The sequence below is a fragment of the Ochotona princeps genome, chromosome X (genome assembly GCF_030435755.1).
Source record: "Ochotona princeps isolate mOchPri1 chromosome X, mOchPri1.hap1, whole genome shotgun sequence".
In the NCBI taxonomy this organism is placed as follows: Eukaryota; Metazoa; Chordata; class Mammalia; order Lagomorpha; family Ochotonidae; genus Ochotona; species Ochotona princeps.
The window spans coordinates 80,551,597-80,572,281 of NC_080865.1; the positions used below are offsets into that span (position 1 = coordinate 80,551,597).

At 42.8% G+C, this 20,685-nt stretch overlaps 1 protein-coding gene across 6 annotated transcripts in view; it reads left to right on the forward strand.

Moving 5' to 3' along the window:
- The window catches only part of LONRF3 (LON peptidase N-terminal domain and ring finger 3), a 36,650-nt gene that overhangs the window by 6,598 nt on the left and 9,367 nt on the right, over nt 1–20,685 (forward strand). For 4 of the 6 annotated variants that reach the window (XM_058658274.1, XM_058658273.1, XM_058658277.1 and 1 more), the window contains 5 exons: nt 2,254–2,376; nt 6,170–6,325; nt 8,586–8,853; nt 10,333–10,423; nt 18,421–18,535. In XM_058658274.1, coding sequence (XP_058514257.1) covers nt 2,254–2,376; nt 6,170–6,325; nt 8,586–8,853; nt 10,333–10,423; nt 18,421–18,535 — 753 coding nt within the window. The remainder of the gene's footprint in view (nt 1–2,253; nt 2,377–6,169; nt 6,326–8,585; nt 8,854–10,332; nt 10,424–18,420; nt 18,536–20,685) is intronic. The other 2 variants (XM_058658276.1, XM_004587634.2) reach the window with 2 other exon arrangements.

Below are 20,685 nucleotides of genomic sequence, written 5' to 3' on the forward strand. Positions count from 1 at the left end.
AGTTGCTATTTGGTATGATTATGAGAGCCCAGAGGTCTCTCCACTCTCCCATTACATACAAGCCTTTCTTCTGAAGGTCCCTGGTAAACACTGCGGGAAGGTGCAATTAGGGAGCATCCGCCTAGCAAGCAGCCAGTACTGGCATCCACAAGAGGTGGGGGCATAGGAAGATGTCTGCAAGACATTTAGTGCAGGGACTGGTATGCAAGAAGGCAGCCTTTAACCAATTCCTATAACCAGGCCAGAGCCCAAGGGCTCTAAGCCTACAGAAGCATGGTGGAAGGAGAGGCAGGGGAGTGCCCAGCAGTTGCAACCTGGGTCGTTCTTAAGTTAGATTTAAATACAGCCGTGGAGGCAAGGCAAGGGAGTAGGTCACCCAGGGGTGGCCTATGTAGCTCAAGAGGAATGCTTCCCTAGCTGAATTTCCAGCAGATTCCTGTTCAAAGAAAAATAAAAGTGATCCCTCTTCTCCTTTCTCCCACTTTCTCAAAAACTTCTGTTTTCCCTAGTATCTTTTCCGGGGACTCTTCAACTAGAACTCTGGGGGCCCCTAAAATTTCTTTTTCAAAAGATTTATTTTTTTTTTTTGAAAGTCAAATATACAGAGAGAAGGAGAGACATAAAGAAAGATCTTCTATCTGAAGCTTCACTCCCCAAGTGGCTGCAATGGCCAGTGCTGAGCCAATCTGAAACCAGGAGCTACCTCCAGGTCTCCCACACAGGTTTAGGGTCCCAAGACTTTGGGCCATCCTCTACTGCTTTCCCAGGCCACAGGCAGGAAGCTGGAAGGGAAGTGGAGCACCCAGTCCTGGTGTGTGCAAGGTGAGGATTTAGCCACTAGGCCACCAGGCTACTGAGCCAGGCCTGGCCCATCTAGCCTGCCTGCCTGCCTTTCTCTCTCACTCTCTCTCTCCCCCTCCCTCCCTCCTTCCTACCTACCTACATTCCTTCTTTCTTTTCTTGCTTTCCTTCTATCCTCCCTTCCTCCCTCCATCTTCTCCCCTCCACTCTCTTTTTAAAGATGTGGAGAAAAGAGAGAGAGGTGAGCTGATTTGCTAGGAGTGAAAGCATTGGTGGGACCAGTATTGTGGGATAACGTGCCAGCATCCCTTGTGGAGCCTATTTGAGTCCTGGCTGCTACACTTCCAATCTAGCTCCTTGCTAACGCTCCTGGGAAAGCAGGAGAGGAGGATCCAAATCTTTGGGCCCCTGCACCATGTGGGAGACCTAGATGAAGCCATGGCTTCAGCCTGTTCTAACACTGGCCATTGTGGACATCTGCTTTTCCTCTCCTCTCTGTACAACTCTGCCTTTCAAATAAATAAAATCTTAAAAAGTTGTATTAACCAAATTCTTCTTAACTACTTTTTAAATGATTTATTTATTTTTATTGGAAAATCAGGTTTATAAAGAGAAGGAGAGACAGAGAGAAATATCTTTCATTCACTGGTTTACTCCCCAAGCGCCCACAGTGGCTGGAGCTGAGCTAATCTGAAGCCAGGAGCCAGGAGTTTCTTTTGGGTCTCCCACGCGAGTGCAGGGTCCCAAGGCTTTTGGCCATCCTTGACTGCTTTCCCAGGCCGCAAGCAGGGAGCTGGATGGGAGGTGGCACTGCCGGGATTAGAACTAGTGCTCATATGGGATCCTGGCATGTACAAGGTGAGGACTTTAGCCACTAGGCTACCGCAAAGGGCCCTAGCTTAACCACTTTGAAAGACAGCTTGCTTTTTGGGGAAGAGCATTCTGGGAGTTCTAAGAGTACAGTTTTAGTTTTAGCTTTGCCACTGACTACTTTTGAGGAGTTAGAGATCTTTACTAGATGCTCATTAGATTTCTGCTTGACTGATCAATTCAAAGGAATGTGTATCTGGGAGGACCTTGGAAGCTTTATACTACATGGTCCAATGGGAGCACTCATTTCATTTAGTGATACTTCTGTGCAAAGGGGAGCAGAGAGAAGGTAGCATGGTAAGACTATGAGCTTGATATTAGTCCCAGGTTCAAAGCCTGATTACATAATTGACCAGTTGTATTACTTTGGGCAAAATACTTTTGTGGTTCTCAGTTTTTCTTTTCTATAGAATGATATTCACAATATGCCTAATTTATAGGACTGAAAATGAGAGAGTCCTTTTTAAATGTTTTACACAGTAATGACTACTCACTAAGAATTTAACAGTTGTTACTATTAACAAACTCACAGCATGTATAACATAACAAAGGTTGGAACTGAGAACTGGTGCTTTCTTCCAGGCACACTTCAGAAAAGCACAAGCCTTAGCTACTCTAGGTAAAGTGGAGGAAGCACTACGAGAGTTTCTCTATTGTGTGTCCCTCGATAACAAGAACAAGAGAGCAAGATTGGAAGCCCAGAAGGTGAGTTGAAATGACTTCTGGCACAGCTACTTATAGAACCCCATGCCTGACCTCTCCTTTTTTTCCTCTGGGGAGGGGAGTAAGGATATATCCATTGGCATTTTGGATGCATGAGTGGGTGGGCAGGAGGGAAACACGAGTGCCATCTGAGTGCCCAGAAACACTTGTCCTATTGGCCTATGCACTCGGATGGGGCAGTTCTTGCATTTTGTAGAAACCTATGAGGAATGAGTTGGCATCTTTGATTCAACATCTGGATCATTAATAAATAAATAAATAAATACATAAATAGAAGAAAACAAGTTCACATGAGGGTCTAAGCTCACTGAGAAGACTCTGGCTCTTAATGAGTGATGAGGTACAGAGTTTCACCAGCCACACAGGGCAGCCTGTAATTAGGCAGTGACATTGGTGGCCCCCACTTCACCTGTTGCATGTACAGCTCCTGTCTCTAGCTCTATTGTTGGAAATGAAATGCATCTCACAAATGCAAGTCAGAGACCATTATAATATAATCTAAGTAGTCTCAAATAGGTCTTCTAAATCCTGTGTCCCAGGAAAAGGTGATTGTTACCCTATGCAAAAACCTAACTGAAATAGCATGAATGAAGGCTCAAGCATCCTTAATTCATGAACTTTATTGTTTATTGCTTTGCAGTGTACTCTCTTAGTGTCTGGCTAATGGGCTGGCCACTTGAATGTGGACAGTAATTGTCTCTGCTCTCAGACCCTGCTGCCTTTAAGCAGTAGCCCCCAAGGGTTTCTGTCTCTGTGTAGTTTGGCAAAAACAGTGCAGGAAGAAGTGAGCAACAGATAGACCTAATTTCTGAAGGCTCCTGGGGAGGAATCTTCAGCAAAATCGATGAAGCAGGAGAAGCGGATCTCTGGATTTTCTATTGCTCACAGAGGATTTTCTTTCTGGAAGGTTTTGTTTGTTTGTTTGTTTTAACTTTGAGCTGTTTGGGCATGCAGACAAGCTTTGCTTGAGAGGAATGTAAGTGCGGGAGAATTTCTCCAAGTTGAATGCTCCAACCCGTACGTAAATTTTAACTACAAGCCATAGTGAGAATAATAACAATAGTGGCTAACTGTTTTTGAGGGCTTTCTATATGCCAGCAGTGTCGTAGGCACTTTATCTGGCAGATATAAATTAATCCTCAGCAAATCCCTATGAAAGCAGATAGTTATTCATCTCCATGATGTAGATGAGACAGGTGAGGAAGCTGAGATTTGGTGACTTTCCCAAGGTCATGCAGCTTGGCATTGGTGGAAGTATACTCATGCCTAACCCTGTCTGCTTCCAAAGCCTGCCCTTTCAGCCGCTCCAGCATCATGCAGTCACAGGCAGACATAACTAGAGTCTCAGTGCTCACTGGTAGGGCTAGGCCAAGAACAGCCAGTGGAACTGTCCAGTTCTGGGATGGACAGAGGTACCTAGGTGTGCCTTGATTTTGGTGACACAGAAGGCGCAGAGGCCAGCAGAGGCAGTTTTCAGGTCTGAGATGACCCAAGAGGTGCTGACATCCTCAGCTGGCTAGATCCCTTACTCCAGGCCACTTTTTGTAGACCAGTTGTTGTCATTTCAGGATAACAGGATACTGTATGTCATTGTGTCAAGTTCTGAAGACTCAAAGAGGCATAAGCCACAGTTTTAGTCCTCCGGGAGTAGATAAGCCTGCGTTTGTTCGTAGGAATGTCAGGCACTACAAGTAAGCACATTTCCAAGAGCATAGTTAGCGTTTCCACTTTTGTGTTTCCAGTGTGAGGCCACAGCACACAGCAGCCATTTAAGACCACTGAGGGTCCTCAACTATGTTTATTCACCGATTCTTCCAGTCTCAGCGCTGCAGATTTGATGGTGATAGCCCCAGTTCATTTGGCGCTAATAAACTCCCTTAGAACTCAGAGATCTGGAGGATTTGTTTTCACTTTATTTTTTTTCCTTCTTGACCCAGTTGGGCCCTTCTAAAGCTGACACTGAAGTGGAATTGACTTTCATTCACGTGGAATGATTATTCTTACTGAGAGTTGATCCCAACTTTTGGTTTTTACAGCCAGTTAGGTAACATCTTAGGAAGGCATGTTAGGTAGCAGAATGAAGGGAAGGGCCATTATTACTTTTGCTTTGTTTCATTTGATTTATCCTCATGGCCTCTTGCTTCCTGACATCTTCAACCTGTTCATCCTTATACCTTTGAATGTTGGGTAGCTGCCAGTGAAAATCATCACACTCATGTATGCAAAATTCCAGGGAAGCTGCTTCAGAAGGCAATTGGGCCTATTGGACAACTTAGTATGGGCTTCTGTGGGGCAGCTTTGGCCCTGTGGAAGAGGGACTCATACAAGCCAGTATTTGTGGCTCAGGATCTGTGAGTGTAGCATCTCACTCCTTTGCCAGTCTGTACTTGCCAACTGAGTTTCCCAGAGTTAGAAGGAAAAATAGGCATCTGTATGAGGATTTTGGATCGTGGGATGGGTGAATATCTTAATTGAATTCCATGTGACGTGAGGAGTGTTTATTGAACATCTTCTATGCACCCTCAGAAGCTGGCCATCTGGCTGGAAAGGCTAACATCTGCCACACAGTTCCAGGACAAAATAAGTTGGTGTAGTTTAAGATGCTCTGTTGGGTTGCAGGAGAGAAAAGGGCAGAACAGGAAAGATCAGAGAGATTGGAGTAGTAAGGGGCACCAACTTGGAGTTCTGTTCTAAAGGTTTGGCAGGATTTGGTCATATGGTTAGTACTTGAATACAAATGAACATCATGAAAAAACTGCTGGGGAAGATGTGTTTGGGGTTCTGGCAAATTTCCTTGGTCGATTAATACTTTATCCATATACCTTAAACAAGACAATGCAGTGGAAATCTGAATACAGCAAAGGCGGGGCCAGGTGCTAAATGCCTGACTATATTTTAGAGACCAAGTGGCCTGCCCTCTTTGTTGCATAGCCACAATCCCTGCTGTCACAGCAGAAAACTGAAGCAAGCATGTGAACAGTTAATGGAAGAGTCTGCAAGAAAATGCACATTCTTTGACTCCTGGTCCCCTCTGCATCTTGCCATTGTGCCCTAGTATCATACTCATAATGGAAACCAGGAATAGGCTGGAATCTGCCTGCCCTGGATATTTGAACTTAACCTGAAACATTCTTTGGAAAGTAATGGCCAAGATGTGGGAGAAGAGGGAGAAAGTTTGAGTTCTCACTTTCTTGACACTTCACTGCTCACATTCCCTGCTCTGAAGGGATTAAAGATCCAGGGGGTGATGATGAAAAGAAGCAGAATTAAAATAGGTAGCCAGAGGAAAGGAACCTAGGAGACAGTTGTAGACTTCTTCCCACCTGGAGGGTTATGGTCAAGACTCCAGGTTCTTCAGCAGAGGTTTGGCTCATGACTTTATCTGCACGTTCCTCTCAGATAGATGCTGGACTCCCATTGTAGACAATTCTGTGGAGTGGTGGCTTTCCAGAGTGCTGGCTTCCAGCCTTGGCTAGATCCAGGGACATCTGTAATGCCTTCTCAAAACCCAGAGTTCTAGGCCCTACTTGGGAGTCTGGGGACTATGGAAGTGGGAAACAGGACGCTGGGTTGCTGCTCAGCTCCCTAGCTCAGTCTGATGCACACGTGATGGGGAGGGCCCATGCCCTGGTGGGTCAGGGGTAACTGGCCCAAGGCTTTCTCCTTGTGTTTATGCCCTACAGGTTGTGTCCTCTGTTTTCCCTCCTGCCCTCCCCCTCTTAACCTGGACACCCAAAGAAACCTAAGTAGTGAAGTTTTCTGTTTTATGTCACAGCTTCTTCTTAGTTTCTTTACACCATCAGTTCCGGGGCCTTCTCAGGAACATTCTCCTGCTATCCTGAAGCTGTTGGCACCTCACCCTAGACTAAAGGAACAAGTAGAGTCAATGGCTACTGAAGGCACCAGCCATAATCTACCCAAGTTGTCACAGGTAAAGCTTAACTCATCCAACTTGCTTGTGGTACTTCATTTGATTGTTTTATGTACAAATTAGGGCAGTAGCCTACCTCTTCTACTTTGGTTTATGAGAAAGAAAAAAAAATGAAATCACTAGTTGTGTTCTTGGCTAAGGAATTAACTTTTAAAAAAATTGTTCATTTTTACTGGAAAAGCAGATTTACAGAGAGAAGGAGAAACAGAGAGAAGGATCATCCATCCCTTAAATGGATATTCACTCCCCAAATATCTTGATGGCTGGAGCTGAGCTGATCTGAAGCTGAGATCCTTTTGCAAAGGCAACTCCATTTGATCGCCAAATGGAGATGGTTTCCTACTCCTACACTATGCCTCATGCATATGTAGACTTCTAATAGGAATTTGTGGCAGAGAAGAGGCAAGGGTTTGGGTAAGAGTGTTGAGTTGAAGTTACAGGGAGGAAGATAAAAAAGCATGTGCGCCTTTATTTGAAAATAAGAAAGCAGCAAACGGGTGAGCTCCAGGCTCTGACCTTCCCAATAGTGATGAGCTGAAGCCGGGACTCCAAGGTACAGACTCAAAGGCAGCGTTTAGCACTGAACTGCTGCATGCCTTTAGGAAACAGTTTTCCCTCCATTTTTTTTGCCTAATGTCCTCTCTCACTAGTAAGCCCTAGGCACTCACCATTTCCTAGGTTTCTTTGTCATCCCTGAAGGATGAATTAAATGCAGTTGTGTGTGTCTTAACACACACCCTGAGCTTAGAGTTATCTATTGAAATCAGGGGTTCCCCAGAGATCTTTACATGATTGGAAATGTTAATATTGCACTCAAGTGCTTAGAGTGACTTGTAATATTGCAGCTTTGTCTGAAATAGAGAAAAATACCACCCTGGCTTACCACCCTGAGCCAGCTGGGGTATCGTGTCTGGATTTCTACTCAGATTTTGTTTTGCAAAGCAGAGTATGCCTATGTGAAGGATGCCTTGGGCTCATGAACAGTGGAGTTAGTGAAGTTGCTGTGTGCTGGGAAACACCTGACCTCCCCAGGTTGCAGCATGAGAAAACCCATCACCATTTTTGTCTCACCTCATTGTTTTCTTCCAGTTGTATTCCCCACCCTTTTTAAAATCCATCCAGCACTTTGTTTCTGCTAGAGATCGGAGCGTAAGCAACAAAATGCATATTTTGCATATGGATTATAGATTTAGATTGAAGAGGGACTTGCCAGATAAACTGCATAAAAATGTTGTCATTGAATTTATTTCTAGATCTATTTTCTTTTATATATATATATATATATATATATATATATATATATATATATATATATATTTAGTTTTATTTGAAAGATTTTACAGAGAGAGAAGGAAAGAGAGATTTTCTATGCACTGATTCACTTCCCAAACGGCCACAGTGGTCAGAGTTGAGCTGGTCCAAAGCTGATCCTAACAACCAGGAACTTCTTCCAGTCCTCCCATGTGGGTGCAGGATCCCAAGGCTTTGAGCCATCCTTCACTGCTTTCCCAGGCCACAAGCAGGGAGCTGGATCAGAAGTAGAGCAGCTGGGGCACGAAGTGGTGCCTTATGGGATACTACCATCACAGGGAGGAGGATTAGCCTGTTGTGCCACCGCACTGGCCTCGATCTATTTTCAGATATCCCTTGTGCTGGGTGGTGGTGGGGGAAACCTTTCAAAGGCTAAGGGCATTACTGTTTGTTTTTATCAAATGATTTTCTCTTTTATGGACTTTTCACCTAAAATGTAGTGAAATGAGGGATCGGCCCCTTATTTATTTGGCTACTATAATATGTAGCACTGGAGTGTGAGGTGACTTGGCAGGCCTATGTATAGAGAATATATGCCATAAGGTCATTTGGACTTGTGATTGGGACATTCACAGCACAGGCTATGAATAGCAGTGACAGTGACCAAAAGCATGCCTTGGTTTTCCTTAAAGCGGTCACTGGGAAATAATGCAGATAGGAGAGGGGACGTCTGTCCTTCTTTTTGCCTCTTCTTCAACCGTTTAAGGGACCACTCCTCCCACATGCCTTTCCGCTCTTGCCAAGAGAATTTTCCTAACTGCATCCCAGCTGGGTGTGCCTTTGTCATAGATGCTGTGTGGATAGAAAATATGAAATAAGAGTTATGGCTGCCCTCTGGTTGATTTATGAATCCGTGAAGTGTTTGCTTTCTTGTCCTTTTCAGGTAGGAATATTGCAGGACAATATAGGTTGTGAGTAGCCATTACCATTTGGTTCTTTCTTCATTCAGGAAAATCTAGAGCTGCTGCACTGTTCTAGTTGGGGCGAAGCAGCAGAGCAGGGAGATGGCAGCAGCCTGATGAAGACAGCTAAATTAAGGGTGGACGGTCAGCAAGACGACATGAAAGGTGAGGAAGAAGAAGGGGAGGAGAAGCAGGATGCTGCCTCTCCAGAAGCTGCCTGCATCAAGACTGGCAAATGCCAGGAAAAGAAAAGGAAACATTGCCAAATTGAACCCCGAGAAGACACGGAGGTGCCTAATAAAGCCTCTAAGCAAGGTACTGACTCCCCCGGGGGAGAAAGTAGTTTGCAGGAGATGCCCCGGGTTTGCCCACGGATGCAAGTTTTTACTACTGTCCGTGAGGGCACTCCTTGTGCTTAGGTGTGTGGCCCAGCTCTGGGTCAGCTCTGATCTTAGGGGTTGCTAAGAGATTTGTATAAGACCACATACCATGTCTACTGTTTTCTAAATTTTTAATCAGTATTATTTGTAATTATGCACTTGTTTTCATTGGAAAGGAGTTTTACAGAGGGAAGGAGAGACAGAAATATCTTCCATCTGCTGCTTCTCACCCCAAGTGTCCACAATGGCCAGAGCTGATCCAGTCCAAAGTCAGGGAGCCAAGAGCTTCTCTGGGTCTCCTACAATGGTGTAGGGTCCAAAGGCCTTGAGCCATCTTCCACTGCTTTCCCAGGCCATAAGCAAGGAGCTGGATGGGATGTTGTGGAGCAGCTGGGTTGGTGTCCATATGGGATGCTGGTGCTTGTAGGTGCAGCGTTAAGCAGTTGAGCCACTGCACCAGCCTCAGTAATAATTATTAAGTTTTATTTCATTTTTATTTGAAGGGTAGAATGAGAGAGAGAGAGAGAGAGAGAGAGAGAGAGAGAGAGAGAGAGAGAGAGAATGAATGAGAGAAAGAGAGAATGAATCTTTTTGAATCTTCCATCCTCTGTTTCACTCCTCAAATGGCTGTAATGGTCAGAGCTGAGCCCATCTGGAACCAGGAACCTGAAGCTTCTTCTGGGTCTCCCATGTGGGTGCAGAGGTCCGAGGACTTAAGCCATTCTCTGCTGATTTCCCAGACCATAAACAGGGAGGTAGATAGGAAGTGGATTTCCTGGGACTTAAGCCAGCACCCATGTGGGATGGTTTCACCACAGGTAGAGGATTATCCTGGTATACTACCATGCTCACCCTCCCCCACAAACTTAATAATTATTATTAAAATGGAAAGTCAAGCCACAAGGTCAAGCACAGTACATAATATCGTCATCCCATATCATTGACAGTGTCACTTCTTTCAGATCAAGCTCTCCTGACCCCCATGCCTATTCCAGGAATGAAGGAAGCATGGTCGGGCCTCCCACCCTGATCAGTCCCAGTTGTGCTCCCCTCAGTGGGTAATCTGAGATGCAGCCGCTGTGGCTTGGTATGTTGCCCAGAGTGGCTGGTGGTGCCATGATTCTCTCTTTCGAGGAATTGCCTTGTTACTGCCACCGCTATGAATGAAGTGGCCCTGCCACTTCTGAAGGGAGTCCCTGGGGCTGCTAGACCTTCCTTCACTTGTCTTCTCTTTCAATGGGGGCTGCTGGAAACCTCTGAGAGGGGTTACTTACTCCAGGGGCTACCATTCTCAAGGGCCCTCCCTAGCTGGTGAGCGAGGCTAACCTAAAAACGAGTTGGGTTCTTCTGCCTCCCAAGTCATGTCTGAAGACAAGGTTGGCCCAGCTCTGACTGACTGCTTTCTGAATCACAGATCCTCCAGCTTGTCAGGCGATGAAACCTGCTTGTGGTATTTCTCGTGCATCCTTTGATGTGTCTGACCTAGAGTGCGCCCTGTGCATGAGGTAGGTGATGTGCTCTGTTGCTTATCACTGAGGCTTTCTGTCCTTCTGAGTCTAAACTTTTTTGCTAGTAACTTATACTTAGTTGGTGAGCACATAAAAGCATGACTCTGACAAAGTGGACATCACAATGGTGATTGACACAAGGGCCAGCTTGTATTGCTTCCTTACATAATGAAGCACCTACGTCTCTGGCCCCTGACTTGGAAATACCTCAAGAATAGGAAAAGTTTGGTCTGTTTACATGTTATGAACTGGTGGTTTGTAGGCTGACTATGTCTTTGTTTAGGTCCTCCTGAGGTTAGTTTGTGCTAAATGTGAATATCTTTTTGTTCCCTCCTAAATATTTATGTATTTATTTGAAAATTACAGAAAGTTGCAATGACCGGGGCTTTGCTAGGTCAAACCCAAGTACCAGGTGCCAGGAGTTTCTTCAGGTTTGTCATGTGAGTTGTTGGGCTCCAGACAGTTGTGCCATCTTTGTTGCTTTTACCAGGGCATTGTCAGGGAGCTGGAGTGGAGGTGTAGCAGTCAGGACTCGAACACTTACCCATATAGGATGCTAGTGGTGCAGCTAGAGGCTTAGCCTGATATGCCACAGATGTGGCACTGATGTGCTCCAGGATGTGAATTTTACATGAACTTTTAGAAGAATTACTTATTTTTGTTTGAAAGGCAGAGTTAGAACAGAGAGAGGAGAGACAGAGAATTCTTCCATCTGCTGGTTCATTCCCCAAATAGCCACAATGGCTAGAGCTGGGCCAGTCCAAAGACAAGAGCTTCTTCTGGGTCTCTGACATGAGTGTAGGAGTCCAAGGACTCAAGCCATTCTCCATTGCTTTCCCAGGTCATTAGTAGGGAGCTGGATAGGAAGTGGAACAACCAAGATACAAATCAGCTCCCATATGGGATGCTTGCACTGCAGGAGGAAGCTTAACTTGCTATGCCGTGGCATCAGCTCCTATGCAAACATTTTTAAATGGTTGATTCAAGAAACGTCTTTTGGTTCAACCCACAGGGGGAACCAGTGGGCAGAGAATTTTCATGTCTTCTTGCCCTTACAAGCATATATGCCTCTCCTATCAATCCCATGCGTTTGTACTCTGAATAGATGTCTCTTATTGAATGAACAAAAGTTAAGCAGCCTTTTTCTTTTTCTTTTTTTTTTAAAGATTTATTTATTTTTATTGGAAAGGCAGATTTACATGGAGATAATGTTTTCTATCTGTTGGGTCACTCCGCAGATGGCTGCAATGGCTGGAGCTGAGCTGATCTGAAGCCAGGAACCAGGAACTTCTTCTAGTCTCCCACACGGGTGCAGGGTCCCAAGGCTTTGTGCCATTCTTGACTGCTTTCCCAGTCCTCAAGCAGGGAGCTGGATGGGAAGTAGAACAGCCCGGACACAAATTGGCACCCATATGGGATTCCATCCCTTGGAGGTGGAGGATTAGTTAGTTGGGCCAAACATACTGGCCGCAACTTTTTTTTTCTTCCAGAAATGTGGCCTTGTTTTTTTTTTTTTTTTCCTCTTGAAAATGTACAGTTTCCTCATAGGCTTGAGGAGACCTTATTAAGCAACAGTTCAGTTCATGGAGCAGAACCACCCCAAGCAAGTCTTTTATATATTATTAGGAGTTTGTTTAAGTGGGCTGGGTTAAGCTAGATTGGGCTCCATGCGGGAGCTCCAGAATGGTCACTGGAGATAAATGTGAATTTTAAAACAAAGCAAAACTCTGCATGGGATTTCATTTTAGCTTGCAATGTGATAACCTTGTCTTTTGTTTCCATGTTCATGAACTTTTTGGATTAACTATTGTATGAGCAGTCCCCTCTCAACATTGCCCTTCATGCCCTCTTGCCAGAGCAGCAGGTGAGTCAAGCCAAGGCCAGACTACCAAAACAGAAATCCTGTTCGTAAGCAAAGAGCAAGACCCCTGCAGGTCTCAGCGCTGTGGCCTCAGCCTGCAGTGTGACCTGGGGAGTAGAGTTGATTTAACTGTCTAAGGGGGCCGGGGGGCCTTTGTTGTACTTACCCTCAACTTGTGCCAACATCCAGGGTCATGAAATCAAACACAGGCACTCATCCTGTTTGTGTTTCTTCTGATGACGAAGAATCCTGAGGTCTAAGTTTGTTGGTTCCTCTTCCTCTGCTCTATCCCTTTTGTCTTGTTTGTCCCTGAGCTTGCTTTGGAGAAGGGTTGAGAATTTAGCCCAAGAGATCAGAACCCTAGGATAAAACTCTCTTCTAGTTGGCTTGCCCCAAGTTGCAAAGCTGTTATTTCCCTTTTCCTGACCCCCCTGTTCTGAATCTCCAAAACAAAATTCCATCTTTGCCAGAGCAACTGTTGTATGTTGCGATGTTGTTGCCACACTCTTCTTCCTGTAAGAAGCTCTTTTAGCTGTAAGACTCTGGCCAATTCTAGGGGGTCAGAGTGCTTTTTATGTTGAGGCCCTTCCAAGTGAAGCCTTTAGAAGCATGGCATTTCCTTTTCCACAGGAACTTTCTCTAAGTCAGATGTCATGGTGTGACAGTAGCTATTTCATACACCTATGTTAACTTGAATGCCTTGTAAAAAGTTCCTGCTGCCACATGGCATCAGTGGTTTTCTTCTTGGTCTTTGTCAGGATTACTACTAGTTTCTGTTGTTGCCCTCATGTGTGAAACAGGGCCTGGAGTACAAGACAGTCTTGAAGAACCTGCTGGGTCATTGAACTAGACATCTGTGTCATCTGTACAAGTCTCTAGAATGAAACCCAGTCCCATAATGCTGTGGTGAAACTGTGAATTGTGCGTCTGGTTCTAGAAAGAAATTCAGGTGTAGGCTAGACATCCTTCCAGGCACAGGGTGGAAAGTGACTGAACAGTCATCACAGAGAGCAGGGTGGTCACAATGCTTGGTCTAGTGTGGATGTCTCCCTTGCTGGGTCAGGAATGTGCTGCTACAGGAAGTGGCTCCTGGACACCAACCCCCCCACCCCCGAACTACATCCGTGGCTCTCCAGTAGCTGAAAATCTTCCCTTGATATTTACCTGGAGCTGATACCCTAGTCACTGGGGGCCACCTCTGAGGCTACTGTGGGAGCAGCAGCTGTAGAGTGACATATTTTCAGATGAGAAGCAAGACTGCTTGATATTTGAACCAGTTCCCTAATGACCCAGTGACCTCTTTGTCAGTTGAAAGAAGCTTTATGTATAACCAAATTTTAGCTACTCAAGTAGCTAGGTATTAAGGAATCAATGCACTCTTCCCTCTCCTCTCTCTCACTCCTCCCTCCTTCCCTTTTTGCTTTAATTTGATAGCAAAGGAGTACAATACAAGGATGTAAAACTGGCAGGAAAAGATAGCTATTTCCAGACAAGGCAAACATTTTATCTGGGCTGACATCTAACTGAAAGCATTTATTATTACCATTGTTTACCTCATCACTCTGACATTGTAAAATGCATACTTTTGAGAAAATTTGGCCACGTTCTGATGTATAAATGCCTCCCTGAAGTGTTTTTCTGAGATCATTACCAAAAACTGGTAAATAAGAGGGAGAATTTGGAATCCTGGTCTCTCTCTGTCTCTCAAAAGAGGAAGACAGAGGAGTAGAAGGAAGAGTGTGTATATGAGCATGTGCCTACACATGGAGATGGATGATGTCTGTGATACAGAGTACACACAGTCATTGCCGTGTGATAGAGTATAGAAGCAAGAAGGATTTAGGAAGTCAGATCTGACTTTACAGTTGAAGCCTTGCTACTTACCAGCTTGTGTGTGATCATAGCCAAGGTATTGAACCTGTCTGAGCTTTTATTTCCTCATTGATAAAATGGAACTCCTGATAATGGTCGCCTACTAATATATAAACTTAAGGTTATATGAAGAATAGTGCTGCACACACCCAAACATATAGCAAGAGAAGAGCTTGCATATTCCAGTTTCAGAGGAGCCCTGAACTGCCAAAGGAGTCAAGTCCTGAGAAGGGATCTGTTCCCAGCATCCGGACCTTGAGTTATTTCTGGGCAATAATTATACAGCATCAGTGGCAACATTTTTGTTTGTCATCAGTTAGGGGCATTTTATCTTAGCGCTTTTAGAGAGATACTGTGTCACTTTGGGTATACCCATGTGGGTACCTGTTCAAGTCCTAGCTGCTCTACTTCTGATTCAGCTCCCTGCTAATAGCCTGGGAAAGCAGCCAAGGATGGCCCAAGGCTTTGGGCCCCATAGCAACATGGGAGACTCAGAAGAAGCTCCTAGCTTCAGATCAGCCCAGCTCTGGCTACTGTGGCCATTTCGGGAGTGAACCAGTGAATGGAACATATCTCTCTATCTCTCTATGTGTGTGTGTGTGTATATATATATATATACACACACACACATATATACACATATATATACACATACATACATATATGTAATATATAATATATATGCATATATATATAATTTTGAAGTGTCCATTCATTTTAAGAAGTATTGCTTATCTAAGAAGGGAGGGAGAGAGAGATAGATATCCCACTCTATGGTTCACTCAAATGCCTGCAATAGCCTGGGCTGTGCCCAGGCTGAAGTTGTGAATTAGGAATTCCACCCAGGTCTCCCATGTGGGTGGCAGGGACCCTACTGCTTGAAGCATCATTTACTGTCTCCTGAAGTCTCTACTAGCAGGAAGTTGGAGTCAGCCACAGTTAGGAATGCAACCCAGAAACTTTGATGTCCACTGGGGCATATAATAGCTGTGTTAACTACTAGGCTAAGCAAGCCTGTTCCAGTTTTGTCTTAAAAAAAAACCACAAAATTTACATTTATTGAATTATGCAGAATGTAGTGTTTTGTCTAGCTTCATCGTATTAACAATGTTATTGCACATAAGTGAAGTTTGTTCATTTTCATTATTGTGCAGTCTTCTATGTGTAACTCTACCACAATTTATTTATCAATTTGATTATAGATGAACTGTGGGGTTGCTTCTGGTTTGGAGATATCATTTATGTATTCTGGTGTAGTTAAGTTCATATATTCTGCTGCATGGAAATGCTTATCCGTTTTACATTGGTTCTCCTTTCCTGGCCTGTGGAAGCTCTTTATTATCTAAATACAAGTCCTTTGTTAGTCACACTCATTTGTTGCAGATATTTTCTGCTCTGCTTGCCTTTCTGCTCTCTTAATGACACCTTTTGATGACATCAAAGATTGTTAATTTTAATGGAATCAGAATCATCAATCTTTGCAGTTGCAATTAGAGCCTGTCTGTGTATTGTTTAAGATTTGTTTTTACCTTGAGGGGTTCATGAAAGTATGAGGGCACTTTAAAAAATTCATTGAAAGGGGAATTAAAAGGTGACTTTATTTTTGGTGAATTTTGAAGCGCATTCACAATTTTTTTTCATAATCCACATTTCCATGAACTTTTGGGAGACCCCCGCATAGTACTGATTTATCTTCTGACAATTTTATTGTTTTGTCTTACACTTACTTTTACAGCCCATGTGGAGTTGATTTTTGTGTACAGTGTGAGAGATGGTTCCATTTCTTCTTCCTAGGTACCCAAAGATTCCTTTGCGTTTCTTGAGAATGCTACTTTGGTACTAAAACATCCCTTCCCTGTCTGCTTTGAAGTGTTACATTTGTCACAAGAACCCATGCTATGTTCTGTTTCTGGGTTTTCTGTTTTGCTCTACAGGTCCATTTGCCCTTGTGCACATGCACTGCTTTAATTAACACAGCTTTAGTTCTGAAATCAGGGCAAGTCTTCCCACATTGTTGCTCATCAGATGTATCTTACCTACTGACCTTTCTTCATTATTTATAGAGTTTAGAAACCAGCGTGTGAATTCCGCAATAATAAACAAATGAGGCAACCCAATGGGATTTGTCTTGGGGTTTATTTAGATCTTCTTTGCTTTCTTTCACTGAGAGGCTTGTTATTTTGTCTGATATAAGTCTTGGCACAGCTTATGTATGATTTATTCCTGTGTATTTGGCTTTCCAAAGCAGTTGTAAATGTCACCTTCTTACAAATTTAGCATTGAATGCATCTATATAGAGCTTTGATTCTGTTTTTGCATGTGTATTTATCTGGAAAACTGCTAGCTCTATTTGTTGTTATCAATTCTAATAATCAGTTTTGTGTAAATTCTTCAAGCCTTTTTAACTTCAACATCAAATCATTTCTGAACAATGACAGATTTGCTTTGATTCTTGTTGTGTTAGGACACTGGCTTCAATCTGTATTTTAGTTTTTTTTTGGAAATTTACTTTTTGGCTAACTTGTTATGTAGAGTTTATTAATTCTGTTGTACAGGTTTACTACATTTTAAACAGAATAAGACAGAAGTACCGTGTATACTTTTAAAGATTCACTGGTGACTGATGATTCTATGTGAACAATAGTACAGAAGGGTCACCTATGCAGAGAAGAGCAGGATTGTGTAGTGCACCAAGTGATTTTCAGCTTTGACTGTACATTAAAATCACACATGGGGCTTGAAAACTCCTGATGCCTGACATGTGCCCTTAGTCTACTTGTCTGAATCTGTGTCGGTTTTGTCCTGAATATCTGGTGATTTTAAAAGTTCACAGGTGATAGGGATTGGAGTATGTGGTAGACGCAGGAGGGAGGATTGTAATTACAAAGAAGTACGAGAGAGATGGCTATGTTTACTGTCTTGGTTGAAGTGACGGTTTCATATATATTACATATTTTAAAACTTGTGTAAACATATAAACACAAAATATATGTAACATGCATGTTACATATAAACATATAAACATGTATGTTACATGTTTAAGAACTTATCAGAATGAGTACTTTTAAGTCTGTTCAGTTTATTGAATGTCAGATCTATAACAATACGTTTTTTCCAGAGTCCCAATTGATTCAGACACCCAGCAATGATTGAGAATCATTGACTGGGAAAAGCACAAGAGAGGAAGCAGCAGTTGGACAGACTTATATCTGGCAGAAGTTAGTTATGTATAATACTCTAATAACTTCACCCCTCTGGACTTCAGATTCATTCTAGTTGGCAGGCTTTATCTATTCTCAAGTACTTGAACAGCTCTTACATTTTTTACTGCTCATGCAACCTCCTGGCCACACGAGGGTGCTGTGCATCTGTGTCTTTCTCTCCACTGAACCCTCTGTTGAGGTGAAAATAACCTGCTCAGGCATCTTTCTCTTTTTGAACCCCACTTCTCAACTCTCATTTCCAGCTGTCTCCACCCACTGTAGGTGAGTCTTTCTTTGAACAAAATAAATCCATGAATCTCTGAAGATACAGAATAGCTTTGCAAAAAAAAGCTTCAATTAAAATAAGATCTAACTGAAGTATGTGTATACGTATGCATTTGTGTAGCAATCCATATGAATAAGCATGTTAACTATATTACTACTCCTACAAAAATGATCCTTCTATTAAAAAACAGTTATGTGTTTGTCAGAGGTGTAGTTTCAAAATCCCCCGGGCAGTAAGCAAACTTAGGTGAACAAAGTCATCAGCATTTAGCAAACAAGCCAAATTTATCCTTGTGATATAATGTCATGTGCTTATCCATGTAATATGATGTCAAGTGCTTGAATATAGTGTGTGTGTTTGTATGGGCATATCCCCATCCATGTGTATTCATAAATTCAAGTGAACAGGTTGGCTAATTTTGTTTAGGGAATAATCTCTTCAGACATTCTGGGTATTAATCTTTATTTTTCTTGGACAAGATATGGAAGAAAAGCTGGATGCCCAAAAGAGGTTGACCAGAATGAAATGTTACAAAATGGTTAAACTATGCCCTAAATGTTAGTAAATGCATTATATTAAGTCCAGTTCAAAAATAAAAAGCAAATAACTTTCTCAAGTACAACAGCAAAAGTGATTGAAAGCAAAATAGTTGCCTGTTTTTGCCTCCCACAGATTTTTTCCCCTAATTGTATACAATCACAGCCATGAATACCTCTGTCTTTTATTCTTGGTCTCACTGCAGTTTTCTTCCATTTTGCTTCCTAACTTTCAGATTATTCTATGAGCCAGCCACAACACCTTGTGGGCACACCTTTTGCTTAAAATGCCTTGAAAGATGCCTGGATCACAACGCAAAGTGTCCATTGTGCAAAGATGCCCTTACACAGGTAAACTGTTATTTCCTTCTTAGTTGATTTTGCTTATTTGGAAATGGGTGATGGGATGATGTTCAGTTGCATTTCGAGCCACTGTATATAAGTTGTCAGTAATGAAATTCATTTATGTTAGAAACAAAAGCATGAAAGATATGGATCCTGATTCTCATGTCATCATACCACCTGGCACATTGTACCCTTTGGTAAATCTTTGGTCATCTGTGGGCTTGACTGGATGAGTTCTAATGTCCTGCTATTATCAATATTTATTCTGTGCTTTGAACAGATCAGCTTCTGGGACCCAGAAGAATCTCATAGACCTTCAGTGTGTTTGTTGTCCAATCTTGCAAGAGCCACTGTACTTATTAATAGATTCTTGGATATCTGAAAACCCTAGGTTCTGTAAACTCCATCACATAAACTCCTACCTTCGTTGTTGGCAGGTGGATTTGAGGGAGTTTCCTGTAGCAAAAGAAGGTCCAGTCTTGTTTGCCCTCCCCCAGGAACTTGGGTTTCCCGTTTTGCAAAAATATTTGTTTTTCCTTGATCCCCTGTCTGTCTGAAGTGAGACTGAAAACACAAGACTGTCCTTAAGTGAATCTAAGTCCAGAGGAGTCACTTATTGAGCTTTCTCAACATCTGCATAGTTAAACTATGGGAATGAAGGGAAGTCACCATCAAGGAGAACCGTAAGGGTGTGTTCTGAAGTTTGGGAAGAATTAATGCCATGCTTTTACCTAGATAAGGAGGGAAGACTTACTGGTCTGATTGTAGGAGAAAATCACGTGATCCTTACACTTAGCTAATGTGTCTGTGTTGCAGCACTACAAAATGTAGAAAAGCAGAAGAAAAAGCAATACATACCATAGGCTTGACACCTAAACAACACCCCTGTGAATATTCAGTTTGTGCCCTTCCTGGCATTTCTAAAAGATTTTTTATTTTGAAAGAAGAGTGAGAGAGAGAGGGAGAGAGAAAGATAATCTCTCATCCTTTGATTCATTTCCTAAGTGGTGCCATGGCCAGGTGTGAACCAGACCAAACCCAGGAGCTTGAAGCTTCTTCTGGGTCGCCTATGTAAGTGTAGGTGTAATACTTTCACAGGGACATTATCAGGGAGCCAGATAGTAAGTGGAGCATCTGGTGTTCAAACCAGCATCCACATGGGATTCCAGCATTGCAGGTGAAAGCTTAACTCGCTGTGCCACAGTGCAGACCAGCCATCCTTGTTGCTTTTTGTTTAGCGTCAGTGGAGAAGTCACCTCCTTCTTGGATTGGCCAACTTCTGAGTACCTATTGCTCTGCTCAAAGATTCAAACTGGTAACATAGTGGATTCTCCTGTACCAATGACAGTGGCTGATAAGGCTTCCCGGAGGCAGATACCATGGAGTTTCAAACGCAGGAGCTAGAATATATTCTCTCTCTCTCTCTCTCTCTCTCTCTCTCTCTCTCTATATATATATATATATATATATATATATATATATATATATATATATATATATTCACCCAGAGTCAGACTTATATCATTTTATAGCAAGATACATATTGCAGTCCAGTTCATCACAGAATATAGCCGTAGCCAGTACTGGGAAACAAAATTGTTTGAAGCCAAGTCCAACAGTTTGATGCTCATATGCTCCTCCTGCTAGTTCTGTAGTTGTAGGTTCCAGAGTGAGTCATTTTCTGTGGGGTTTTAAAAAATAGTTTATTTACTTATTTTGTTGTGGTATAAGGTATTTAGATGTTTATCATCCATTGTTTGGTTCACATTACTAAACACTCACTACTTACAGGCCTCTGGGTGTGTATGAGGGTAAGGGTGTTTTCAGGAGAGAATTACAAGGGTGCTGGAGTCTGATATACGTTCTGAAATTATGGATTATCACATAAGTTTGGTGACATCTAAATGGTATATTGAAAAGGCAAATGAACAAAGCCACTAGTATTTAGATGTTTGTGTGCTTTTGGAAACAAGTTAGATGATCTAAAATGTGTAGACTCAGCAGTATCCAGGAGCCAGGCATCGGGAGGGTATGGAAGAAAAGGATCAGTGATTGCAAATTGTGTTTCAATCCCCCAAACCTTTTGATCTCTGACTTTTAGAATGTGCCAGACCTAGGTCATTTCTATGAGCTTATAAACATGATAACCAGAAAAA